Consider the following 14117-nt stretch of genomic DNA (forward strand, 5'->3'; position numbering starts at 1 on the left):
AAATGAGGAGTAAATAACCTGCTTGGGACAAGTTATTTACTCTTCATTTATTTACTTGGAAAGCACATTGGTGGGGTTTGGTGCCCAGCCATGAGTTCCAGCCATTATCTTATGCATCCAAAAATAATCTGAGGCCTCATTGTGATATCAGAATATTTAACAGGCAGGTCTGCACTTTGGTGAATTAGTAGCTGGAGACAATTGTGGCCTTCTTTTTTCAGTCTCCTAAAGGTTAAGAACTGGCCCCACCTTGACAGTGCCTCCCTCCAGTTGTTATATACATTGGATCCAGGTTTTTTATTTCTGATCCCAGTGATTTTGTATTTGCCAAGTGGATTGAGATTGCCCGGCATTCATCAGTGTCATCTGATGAGTGATTAAAAAAAAAAAAAAAAAACAGAAAACAACACACTCTACAGGATCACAAAGGTAAATAAAATAAAATCTGTGGGGAAAAAATGGCCTGTCTAAAATTACAAGAAAAGCTGAACATAGGATTGGCTCTACTGGGAACAGAACCACAATGTCTGTACAAAGACAGGACTTAACTGAACATTTTAAATACTCCTGAGATGATGAACAGCTGAAAGTCACAGTGAGGCATTTCACCATCATCTTCACAGTGAAACAGAGCCTGGCACTCCCTGCATCCTGGGGGTTCTTTCCCCTCCTTTGACACCCCCAGGTTGATGAGGAGTGTGTTATTTTTAAAGATGAGGAGTGTGTTATTTTTAAAGACACCTTCACTCTTCACGCACTGCTTCACATGATGGGCTATCCTCACAAACCATGGGTTCCCTTCAGATCAAATTAGGCCAAAAGATGTGCACCAAAAGGTGCCCAGGGTATCTGGAGGTGGGAGCCCTGCAGCACAGCTGTGCAGACACTCTGCCCTGTGGTGTCAGGGGTGCAGGTCTGCTCCTGCTCCCCCGTGGAGTCTGTCAGTGTAAATGCTGAATAAATGTGCCTGTTTTCCAGTATCTGGGATTTTGGGCAGCATAGCTGGGTTTTGCCGTGTGTTGGAGAACCAGAGAATGGCTGAGGTTGGAAGGAATCTCTGGTGATCATCCCATGAGCTGCACACCAGCACCCCAAGGTCGTGCTGCTCATCCATGCAAATGCTTCCCTGGAAATGCTCCACACTCAGGTGTATTCATCTTTGTGCTCTCCTAAAATCAATTCTCCTCCAAACCACCCTGAATTTGTCTGTAACATCTGAAACAAGGTGGGAAAAGGGAATAGTTACAGCCCAAGAGGCTTCTTTCAGACACAGGATGCTAAACTTCCTTTTGATCAGCTGCTTGTAGAAATGTACATTAACTGTAGACCATGGTTCTCCTTGTAACCAGCTAATGATCCTCTCAGTTGCAGACTAATTGCCTCTACCTCCTTCTAAATTCTGCTGCACTGAAAAAGCCAGAGTCACATTCTAATCCTGTTAATCACATTCAGCTTTGAATGGTACACACTGGTTGTGTCTTAATTCAACTTCTCTCCCTGGTAATTTGTTTGATTGCCTGTTACTTGCAAGCTGCACTAACTGAATAAAAGTGTTCTGTGTCCTGATGGGAAGTTATGACTTTCATTTAAGCTATTTTAGTGCAGATGTTTTACCTAGAAGGTGGTGTAAATTCTACTAAACTTTCTGCTCTAAAGTAGTTTCAGTACAAAGAATAGAAAGCAAGGTAGAAGGTAACGAGGCTACAAAGTAAAAGCTGTATTTCTTTAATTTAAATAATGATCTTTTTTGCCTGAAGATTTCTCATCTGCTTATGAATAAATAAGTAAATAAGATGCTAAAATATGAGGTGGAAATGCTGGTGCTATATCCTGTATTCTTTTCCTTCATCTCCAGCAATATGTGTTGTCTTTATTGTCAAGACCTCAGAAGAGAGCCTATTTATTCCTTTTTCTTTTTCCTTTTTTTTTTCAAAAAGAAAAAAAAAAGCCCACAGATATATTCTACACAGTCCTGCATAAGTCATATTGAAAAAAAAAAACTGAGCAAAGCCAAATTACCTTCCAGCTTCCCACGTCATTTTCTGAACAAGAGTGCAAGGCCACTGGATATGTCCTATAAGCACAAAACAATCATTACCACGACATTTTTATTAACACTGGATGTATGTGATAATAAAGATTTATTGTGATTCTACCTTTGGAATCCCCTGAATCTTAATGAGAAATTTTTTTTCTCCCTGTTCTGAATTTCAATGAGAAGTACTCTGAGTGTCATGGCCATGTTAAATATTTGTGAAATCCTCTCAGCTCACTTTCTACATTTTAAAAATAAACAACCTGTTTTGTGGAGGCATTTTTTCAAGCTAACAGGAGAGACATTGACTTTTAGTATAAGAAGCATTCTCTGCTAAAAAGAGGCTACACTTGTAAAATGCTAATGTCAAAATTATTTATAAGAGAATCTAAAGTTGACTCTGAAATGTTTAGTTCAAAAGCTGCCTGAAGTGTGGACCAATTAGTGATTCCTTACCAGATCAGTCTGCTTAGAAAAACAGACTATTCATTTAGACTCCAAAATATTTGGAAGCAAGGTCTGGAGACCTGGTGTTTATTAATTCATGAAAGACTTACACTAATTAGCAGTGCTCATTTCCCAGGGGCCCACTTAGGCTGTGGAACCCAGCTCCCCTGCACTCCTTTCAGAAGAGAAAAGTCCCTTCAAGCCATCCATGAAAGCTTCCAAAGCAGGATCCTGCTCTGACTGACTCCCTCTCTCTCCCCTCTGAACAAAGGGAACTCAGTTTTGCCTCCCAGGGACACTTCCTTCATATCCTGGGGTGCCTCAGCATTGCCACTGGCAATAAATGATGGCAATAAATTAGTTCACTCAGGTAAAACCAAAATTCTTGAGCCATCTACTGACCCTGACATTTCCCCTTACTGTTTTGGTATGTCAGTATTGAACATTTTAAGTCATTCCTTTCCTTAGAAGGATTTACTACTTGCTACTCTTTGCTCCCATGTTGGGATCTCCAAGCTTCCTTTGTTTGATTGCTCTAAGCAGTAAATTTTTCCTGTTCTATTCTTATAAATGTACTCCTGCACTTTTCAGTTGTTTTCTTCTTTCTGTTCTCACAGAATCCCAGGATGGTCTGAAGGGTTGGGAGGGACCTTAAATCCCACCCAGTGCCCCCCTTGCCATGGCAGGGATGCCTCCCACCATCCCAGGGTGCTCCAATCCCTGTCCAGCCTGGCCTTGGACACAAATCCAAACCCCAGTTTCCATCTTTCCAAGGCACTGTCCAGGACCAGCTGACTTCTCAAGCTCGTTTGTTTCTGTTTCTCTTCTCATTTTTTATTTCTTATGCTCCACAGCACATCTGCTCCTCTCCCCAGCCCCACATTCCATCCAGCATGAGTTTGCTCAGGGGTCCTCAGCTTCCTGAAAATCCAGCACTGGATCGTCAGCATTTCATCAGCCAGAGATTCTTTATTTCTTCACTTTCTAATTTCTTTTTTTCCTGTAAAAACACGTCAATCAACCAGCTCGTGGAGTTCAGCACTCCTCTCACTTTACTGTAATATTTTTACTCTGAGTCTCTCCTGCCTGATTTAAGGGACAATTTAAAAAATGCCGACTGCTTCACAGCCATTTACTGGTTGAAATAAATCCACCTTTTCTTTTATTTCTTTTTTACTGGCTCGCCACATTGCTGGAGGACACAGAAGGAAACCTCAGTTATACTCTCAAATTTCAATAAAATATCAGTTTTGATAGGGAGTTCAACTCCTTCATTCTGCCTCTGAAATTACATTATTAGGTCAATTTACTTTTGCTATTGCATTCTCTTTCTTGACAATTTTAATCCAAGGCATCTGGCCCAAACTGTTACATTCAGTTCTGGGTTCTGGTTCACAAAGAACTGATCACAGACACACTGACTCACGTGGAAACCACTTAAAAGCTCAGATTTTATTGGGCTTTAAGACTCCTGCCTTGCATTTTTAAAAAGCATCGTGCTAATATTATAAAATAAAAAATTTTTAAAAATCAAGAAATGAGAAACTTTGAGTTTTTCAGGTAGAAAAAGAAAGAAAGATGTAAAGTGAGAAGAAATTTCAGGAGGAAAAGAAGCATGATAGCTTAAAATGTTTTAAGAGCCTTACTAAAGCAAGGGCTCTGAACTGAGAAGAAGTTGAAAGACACAGGGGAATAAGCCACTGATTATTCTGATTATTAGGAGGACATGGGAATATTTTTTTAGCTGCAGATCATTCCCATTGTAAATTAACTAGGTTTTTTGGGGGCCATGTGTGTTACTCAGAACGAAGGAGAAAGGTGTGAGATTATTCTATGTTGTGCCATTAGGTGGCATTAGAAATAAATTTAAAAAAAAAAAAAGGAAAATAAAGGTAAATTGATTGACTTAGAGCTTTGAGAATCAAATTATTATCCATGGTGTACGCACACAGTGGGAGGACCAAAACTGCACCTTTTGCTTTGGTGTGTTGCAAAACCAGACTGGAAACAGAAAGTGTTCTAATTATGTTCTCCTCTGTTTTTGGTTTTTTTTGTTTTTATTTATTTATTGGGCGGGGGGGGTGTTGATGGGCTTTTTAATATTTTTTTGGCTTTTGTTTTGTTTTGTTTTTTGTGGGGTTTTTTTGCTTGTTGGAGTTTCTTATCTGTTTTGGGATTTTTTGGGGGGTCTTTTGTGGTTTAAGGTTTTGTTAGGGGTTTTTTGTGTTGTTGTTGGTTGGTTGGTTGGTTGTGGAGGTTTTTTTTTTTAAATTTTAAACTGTTTTGTTCAGATTGACCTGCTCATCCCTACAAAGATCACTGGGATAATCACCCAAGGAGCTAAAGATTTTGGGCACGTCCAGTTCGTGGGGTCCTACAAGCTTGCTTACAGCAACGATGGGGAGCACTGGAAAATATACCAGGATGAAAAGCAGAAGAAGGACAAGGTAAAGCAAAGAGAAAAATGGGTATTTTGGTTGTGGTGACACCACTGATGGGAGTCTGCAGGTTATTTAATTGGGTTCCATTTGCAGGGGAAGGCACAGGGTGGAGTCAGGGTGAGTGAAAGAGTCACAAAACACAATGACATTCACACCTACCAGTGCCATGCACCTGATTTAATGCTGTTAAATACATAAAACTTTACAGTTCTCCATTAATCATGGCCATTTCTTCATTTAACCCTTGAGAAGAAGGTGTGTAAATAGCAGTGTATTTGTATACTCAAAAAAAGAAGTGTTTAAGTGCATTTTTGGAGAGTAGGGACTACTTCCAGTGATTTCCTGTGAAGCACATCCTTGTTACCCAGCCATTTTGGACTGGGTTTTTTTGGGTTACTTTCTGGAAATTAATGGCTAGGGTTTCAAATACTCACTGAAAATATTATTTTTATTACGCTATAAAATAAATAAGAAGCATAAAAAAGGTTTCACAACTCCCTCTGCAAGTGTTTAATGAGAGGCATAGGGAAAGTATAGATTTGCTGATTGATTTACCTGGAAGCATTTAACTTTTCTCTTGTTATTCATTATACCTTTCCTTTAGAGTGTATAAAGCTTATATACTGCAAATACCTGAATTTCATAATCATCAGTTAAGAAAAATATTACAGCATATGCATCGCCCAGGGAAATGTTAACCAAGACGACAAAATGTGAATTATTTATTAAATGTCTTAGTAGGGTTCTGTCTGATTGAAACAAAAAATGGATTTATTGAAATACCAGGAGGCTGATGTGTCTGATAACATCTCAAATCTGGGTATTCAGGGTGATAAATGTTCAGGCTTCCACTTATATTTCTTAGTATAAATAAAAATTCTTCGCGAAATAAACTAACATATTCCTCACATAAGTCAATTAAATTAATTTCCTTTCAAACAGTGAGAAAACTTTTGATATGCATCGAAATGAGCTGTGTGAGTACAGGGAGACCTAATGATGAGGGGTTAGGCAACTGCATCTGCCACACTGCACAGATTTTACCTGATTGATTAAATGCCATTGATTAGGGGAATGTGTTATAAGTGGATTGAGTATTTATGTTTAACATATATCCTCAATTAGAGTATTGAGTATTGGCATGGCTGTGTTTCTGTGTCTGCATTGTCAGAATTCCTGAAACCCAAATGTCACCTCACTGTGGCTTTTACCCAAACTGAGATTAATATTTGCTAAAGGATTTTAGATAGTGAAAACCAAATCTCTTGGTTTAGCCACCTGGCTCAGAAAGTTCTGATACCAATGATTTTTTTTTTTTTTTTTTTGGATTGAGGATGTGTTTGGTATAACTGGCTGTCAGATAAAAATTGGAAGCAAAGAGCTCACCATTGGTGGGCATACCAGAAATACATTCAATTTAAGTGACAGGTAGTGGCTTCAGTACTTTGTACACATCCTATTTTAAATCTTTGGCATTTAAAAAGAGAGGGGAAAGTGAAAGAAATATTCTCTCTGAGCCAAACTTGTGCTTGTATTCATTTTATTGCAAAGGAGAACATGGAGTCCCTGGTGATAACACAATCACAGCAAATCTAATAAAAGAAAATGCACTTTGACTTAAAGTACTGTTCCAGTCTACATTTGTTTGTACCCTTGGCCAAAGCAATTAAATTGTTTTTGCCTTCTTCAGCAGATGGACTGTTGATTGCTACACACATATTCCATTAGGAACAATGGAAACTCATAATAATTGTCTCATTTAAACATATCACACCCAGTATTCATTAACATCCCTGAGAATAAAATAGATGCACATTATTATGATTCTTTAACAAGTCAAGATCATTTAAAAGATCAACACAGCAAGATCAAATGCACTTCACTGGGAATTAGGATTTCTGAATTGAAATTTGTACAAAATTAAAAAAAAAAGTTCACTTGATTTGAGTCCAGACCTCAGCTTTTGGTACACAAACATCAAACTGAAACATCTGGTTTTGGTATTTTATATACCTGTATCAAAAACATCTAAAACAGTTAAAAGTTTGATGACAGAGTCTGACTTTCCAGAAGTCACTGAACTTGGCAAAACTTTATAGGATGTAGGACTGGAAATGGTCTCAAGACACCTCTTAGGCATGCACCTTTTGACCTCCAAAGGCACTGTGGTCCTCTCCTCCTGCAACCTCAGCAGAAAATGGGATTCAAGAACCCCCAAGCCCCTTCCTGTCAGCTTGGAGTAGGTGCAGACAGGTAAATTTCAGAGCTAAGGCTTAATTCATTCACCTGTCCTTCACCTCAGACAAGGCTGTGCCATCCTCACTCAGATTATTATTTAATATGCTCCAAGAGACAGACTGTGATGAAAATTCTACAAACAGTCAGCTCCAGTGTTTAAATATCCTCTGAAGTGGAAAGGTGGTTTATCCCCCTTGCTGCCATACACCCACCCTGTCCTCAGAGGACACAAAAAACTGATTTTATCTTCATTTTTTCCTTTATCTCTTGGTTGGAGTACTTCAACCTATTTCTTCTTAGTTTCCATCTTCCATTTCCTGACTGAAAATGCATAAATTTCTTCAGCCAGAGGAATGGAGTGTCACCCAGCAAACCCTTTTTGACACCAAACCCCTCCTCAGCTCTCCAGCTGGGTGGATGCAGTGCTCCCATGGGATTTGGAGAGAAACCCTGCTCTGTGTGCACTGGGGCAGAAATATAAATAAAAATAAAGCCACAAGGAGAAAAAGCAGTGCTGTACCTCATCCACGAGGAGCAGGAGAGGTGCAGCACCACTGGTCCTCTCCTTACCACCTTTGAACAGGATCCACTATAATTTCTTTCTCTTAAGGTGAGATTTTACCCCAATTGCAAGAAAACTGGAAAAAAAAAACAAATACCCAAGTTTTCATAGCAAAGTGAAAAATCTGTGAAATGTTACATCTGTTTTCAGGAGATACAAAAGGGAGGTAAAAGGTAAATATCAACTATCAACAGCAGCAAGCATAAATATTTTATCCTCGTTAGTCCTATTTATTGACTGAACACCCTGATTTATTCTATGAAGGACAGAATACATAGATTTCTTATTTCTCCTGCAGGTGATTTAGTCACCCTGTGCTCATCCTGCCTTGTTTAACCATCAAAAAAGTTTAGGGGAAAGGTGGCTCCAAAACATTCCAGAGAAAGGAAGACAGGATGAAAGGAAAAAAATAACTTTAAAAGTCACAGACAAAAAATTATGGAGATATTGGTAGGCTGGTAATAATGATTTTTGGATGAATATTGTGACTTTATAATGAAATTGTGACTTTATAATTTAGGCAAGAGCTGAGAACTTAAACCCATCTGGTGCTTAGCATCCCACTGCTGGTCTGTTTACAGGATGAGTCCTAACAGATCAGCAGAACTCACTCAATTCCTGGGGCTGTTCACTTATCCCTCCTCATCATTTTTTAAAGTTCATTTACAAAGGAGAAAATTACTGGTCTCTTGTATTATGTTGCATACAATACATTATATTTTGTTTATATTTTTTTATAAATAGATATCATCTCCTGCACACTGCATGCAGCCTGTAAATTTGGGTAATCTTGAACAAAACAGTGGTTTAGAGAAGGAAATAGGGTGTTCAGGTTTTTGCACTATTTCACATGGAAAAACTGTTCCAAGAACAGTGTCTCCTGCAGCTCCTGCTTGGCTTCTGCTATTTTAATGGCCACTCATTTCATTTCACATCTGTGCTCAATTCCTGTGAGTGCAGACAAAAGGTTACTTGGACAAAAAGGAAAAAAGAAAAAAAGAAAATGGAGCCTTTCTCATTCATTTTAAATAGTTTGAATAAGCTGCATGGGAAAAATATGAAAACTTTGCCTGTTGCCTGCAAGAAACAATATAAATTATATTGCAGGCTGTCACGTAGGAAGAAAATATATTTTAGAAAGAGGACCAGAGCTAACAGCTATCTTGATTTTCTCAACTAGAGGTCAGTAGCTCACTGCACCTCCAGAGCTGAGGACACCCAAACCAAATCTGACCTTTTTCTTTTTTTTTATTTTCCTTGTTTCTTTCTTTTTTTTTTTTTAATCACATTCCACATGTGATTTATACATTGCACAGCCTGCTGTAGGTAACTCAAGGCCAGCTGCCGTGTCAAATGGCATTTCAGAGGCTGTTTTCTTACAGGGAGATGAGAACATTTGAAAGTAGCCTAAAGGAGCCTGGCAGTCTGCAGCACTGCCAGTCCCCATCAGCCATCAGCTGTGCAATTAGCTGCAGGTAGACAACATCCAGTATGCAAATGGCCACTGGGTTTGTACACAAAACGATGAACCAGTCATGATTTATACATTTCTGAATGTACAGTCCATTGCCAGGGTGAGAGGAGACAGGAACCTACTCATTAAAGAAAAGTTAGATCATGTCAGGTTAAAAATCTTTCTGCTAGATTTGCTAATACTTTTTTTTTTTTGCTGATGTTTAATTATTATAATATCTGGTTTACACTGATAGGTTCAATTCCTATATATAATCTACATACTTAGCACAAGCAATTAAATTTTTTAAGTAATATTACTTAAATTATCACTCTTTGACGGCATCTGCAATAATAGTTGTATTATCACTATTTGATAGCATTATCTGCAATATTAGTTGTAATTTCTAATCTAAGTGACTTTTTTATCTGCACTGCTTTAAATGATGAGTGACTTCCACTACTTGGAGCTGAATTATCATGATTTGTGTCAGGTGAAGATGGATCTATGCTCATTTCAGGTGTGCCCTCAGTACACACCTCTCTCCCTGACACCACACCAGCAGCTGGGGGAAGACAAAATGAGCAAAAGACAAAATGCTCATTTAACAACCTACCTTGAATTTCTGTAAACATTTCTGGAGGCAGGTTGGTCTTCAAAATATTTCTCTTTTTGGCCTCCTATAAGCCATGTACAGTGGACTAAATGCCCATTTTTGTAGCATCAACATGTAGATCACATGGGAATGACAGTATGAGAATATTGGAGTATGTTTCATAAGTTTTAAGGTTTTATCTGTTCTGAACATGGAGAGATAATGAAGGCTCTGTAAAGATATTCGTGGATGTGATATGCTCTTTATGTATAGTAACTGAGAGAAAAAATGACTTTTTCTCCTCTTATTTACTCAAAAAAATGCATGTGCCCACAAGCACATCCATGTGCCACCTTTATTTTTCTGAATATTGAAATGCTCTGCTCTGAAGAAAACTCCAAACAGGGGCCATGACTGGATATTCTTTATAAAATATTCTTCCTCTAATGTGAGCAGGATTAACTGCTCTGTGAAATAACATTTTTAAAATGTTCTGCTAGGTATGAAAATTTTTTTAAGGTACAGCAGACAACACTCCTTTACCCAAACTGCCAGTCTCCAGGTACTTCTAAATTATTCTGTCTCACAACAGTTTTCTTTTTAAAATTCTGATCAACTTACACTGTCATTATCTGAGTTTTCTGCTAATGCCATAAAACACTTTGTTTACATTGAAAAATCTCACTGAATGTTTGAAATCAAGACATTCAAATTGCTTGCTGGACACAAGTATAAACAAGAGCTGTTTGTATTTCAGACTTTTCAACAGGGAATATCAGTATCTATTTTCCTGTCTTTCCCTTTTTTTCCATAAAGAAACAATGAACAAATTTACCATATTTAAAAGTACAGCAGCATGCATTTTCTGGTTTTTGTTTTTTTTTTTAATAGCAGCTGCAAAAGCCTGAGCTACAGAGTGTGTGCAAGGTCTGTATGTGTAAAACTTCTAGAGCTGCTGAGTAAATATTCCAGCAAGTTACACCTTATAAATGTGCAGACTGACATGAACAGATACAGACACTGTAAAATCTGAAACCTTCTACAGCAGGGTTGGCAAAAAAGCAGGAGCTTTTTGATCCACTTGTACAAAAGAAAAGTCACTTTGTAACGTGGCAGCCGCTGGTTTTGGGGAGGGTGAAGCTCTTTCCAGGAGCATCCTGTGGATTGGAATGATGCCTTAGGATTTTGGCTTCTTTATTTTTCATGTATTTGTAATCCTACAGTTCTCTACAGTTCTCAGTGTATAAATCCAAACTCCACATTCAGTGTCAGCTGCTGTTGTCCCATTCTGGGCAGGCACAGCAATTCCTCTCCAGGTCTGGCAGCCAAGGACACCTCACTGCCCCAGGGCCAGAAATGCAAACAAAAGGGAGCTGGGGGCAGCAAACTTTGGGTAAATTATTCATTACCTGAAGCTGGAATTGGAAGATTCATCCCCAATAAGCAAATGGACCAAAATTATAAAAGTGTGCAAACCCGTGACCCGTGGTCCATCTTTGGGTGTAGCCCCTGGGGGAGCTTTTCCTGCCCAAAATGCACCTGAAGGCCCTTCAATAAACATAACCCCTTTTTATTCCCTTAATTTTGTCTGGCCTCTGTTTTTAGGTAGCCCAAAAAGACATCAGGAAAAGTAAGGTTGTTATTCCTCCCCAGTGCCCTTTCCCACCTCTGAATTTTTTATTCTTGTTTTTCTGTCCGTGTCCTTAGTAGCCCCAGCTGTTTTTCCCGCTCCCAATTTATCTGATCTTTAGCAGTGGTTAAAGGCTGTGGAAGCTGTGCCATGGTTTAATTATGTGTTGAAAGGGGAACTGTGACCTTTAGATGGCTCTGGATGACCCTGCTGTCATTGCCTGTCCCTCCTGGCCCTGCTGAGGGGACACTGCAATATTGCCTCATATCGATTTTCCCCACGCCACTTATGGTTTTATAGACATCTACAGTATCTCCTCTCTGGCTGGAGAGACTTATCTGCTTAATAACTCTCAAAAAAACCCTTCTTCTTGCTGCCTCTTTCTCTGTATTTGCTGTTTTGGGAAGAGGCAGGAGCAGACCTGCATTCACCCAGAGCTGAAAGTGAAGGTGTGCACTCACATGTTGATAATTTACATTCTGGTCTTTATTTCTTGAGCACAAATCACCCTGGGGTTACTTCATCATTGAGAATTGTTTTATTTTTTTACAGAGAGCATTATATTTTAATTCCAGCAACAGCCTCTGGAATCTTAAAAAGTCATGGCAGCCTTCAGAGTTATCCTGAAAAAAACTGCTCAGAAACAACTGTGAGGAGTGGTCATTAAGAGCATCAGCTTTTCAAGGGTTTTAATTACTTTGGTGGCTCATTTAGTATTAACTGCTTGGGCATAAAGCAACATGATGATTTAAAAAAATTACTTTAAGCTACAGACATAGCTTATTTTTTCTACTGATAAGTCAAGTTTTGTCCTTTGTCCTCCCTGCTCCTTCCAAATTCCCTGACTCTATTAGTGAATTGAGGCTAAAAGTAAATGAAGAGTGGGAAAGGATATAGTTTTTCCCATAAGAAATTTGCCATGAGGCCACAGAAAAAGAAAAGTAAATTTCTGTTAGAATGATATATTTTATCCAGGTCATACTTGTGCATGCTGACAATGCTTCCCTTACTTTCTGATAAATTTATTTCCCTGAAATCCTTCTTTTGATCTAGCACATTTAGTTAAATTCTTGAAATAACATCTTGAATTTTGAGGAAAAGTGTATCTGGTATTTGCATAAAATAACCTCTGAGACAGATGAGTTAGACTTCTCATGATAATGAAATTATCGTGAGTTAAAAATAAAATTTAATTCTTGTTCTCATGCTGTAAGTAAATGACATAATCCTCCCTCCTTCGGCTGTATTTGTTGCTGGTTTTGCATCACATAATTTTATTTATCTTTCATCTCTGTATTCAGATATGAACACTGGGGCTGTAGAAAGGTTCCTTTGTCTTGCCAGGCAAAAAATATCAACAGATATTTCACATGAATATGCAAGAAATCAAATGGAAAACCAAAAATATCCCAAAAAACACTTTCAAGCTCTCCTAGATGCATTTTGGGGTTTGGGAGGTGACGCTGTAATTTCAATTATGAACTTAGTAATGTAATTTTTTGCTACAAATGAAACTGGACTTGAAGTGGAAACCTTGATAGCCCAAGCTCCTGCTGATTAATGTATCAACCCTGTACTTGGGCAGCAAATAATTTTCCCTGCGCTGAATACTTTTGGTTGTTTGGTTGTTTTTGGTTTTTTTTTTTTTTCCTTAGACTCACAAAAGTGATGTTTCTGTGGTCATTTTCTCTGCTGCTTTATCCATCTATCAGAACTCCCACATCCTTTCATGCTCCCACCTCTGAGATGGCAGAGGAGAAGGGGAATCCATCACTTGTAAAAGAGCATCACCTGGGGAGGGGATGGATTTTGTTTGATGTCCTGAAAGGACAGCACTGGGGAGAAGCTTCCAAAATCCAAAGAGGTTCAGCAGGGAGGCCAAAATCTTTGTGAACATGCCACAAAGGAACCAGAGTCAGGGCTAAAATGCCAGATCAGCCAACTTGCCTTTCAAACTCTGATATTTTCCCAAGAACTTCTAGGAAACCTGTAATTCTGCATTAATTCAGTCACATAAGCAGTTCTCCAGGAGGTCTATATTCTTCTCTGCATGATGCAAACAACAGTCATTCATTTTCAGTCGAAAAGCCATCAGGTTCAGTTTTTATAAATGAGAAGTGAATTGGCTGACATTTTAAGAGAATGAACATTTCCCATAAAAACTGAAAATAACCCAAGGGGATAATCTGATCATTTTGCCAAAAATTGGTGCTGTGGCCTTTGAATTTAAATAGTGGCTGGCAGGGGAAAAATCTGGCACTGATTTATCACAGATAGGAGTTTTATAACTCACTTTTGTGTAAATTAACCAATACAGGTGGAAATAAGATCATAACATGTACTGTACTGAGCTAGGTTGTTTTACTTTTATCACAGCCTGATGCTCCTAATTCATCTGCTGACTCTTGTCTGACATGAGAAGATAATATCCTTGATAATCACCAATTTTACAAGGGTTTGTACAGTTGCATCCCAGCAACTTTCATAAGTGACACAATAAAAATTCTTACCTTTAATTATTAATGTTATTTCCTCGGAAGCAGTAACAGGATCTCCCGGGATTAATTTGAGATGGTACAAATGCCAAGTAAAAAGACATTTAATTTTTTAAATGTTAATGACTTTTGTGTAACTTTCAGAGCGTGGCCCTGGCAGAGCAGTGGGCGAAGCTTTGAGTGGAAGGCTCTACCTGCACCCGTGCTGAGTGTGAACAAAT

At 38.5% G+C, this 14117-nt stretch overlaps 1 protein-coding gene across 1 annotated transcript in view; it reads left to right on the forward strand.

Annotated features, from left to right (window-relative positions):
* EDIL3 (EGF like repeats and discoidin domains 3) overlaps positions 1-14117 on the forward strand; it is a gene marked incomplete at both ends in the record, with an annotated part of 230782 nt that overhangs the window by 215686 nt on the left and 979 nt on the right. The window contains one exon of the mRNA XM_084224587.1: positions 4774-4929. Within this exon, the coding sequence (XP_084080713.1) occupies positions 4774-4929 (156 nt within the window). The remainder of the gene's footprint in view (positions 1-4773; positions 4930-14117) is intronic.

This window comes from Fringilla coelebs (assembly GCF_963513975.1).
Source record: "Fringilla coelebs genome assembly, chromosome: Z".
Taxonomy (NCBI): Eukaryota; Metazoa; Chordata; class Aves; order Passeriformes; family Fringillidae; genus Fringilla; species Fringilla coelebs.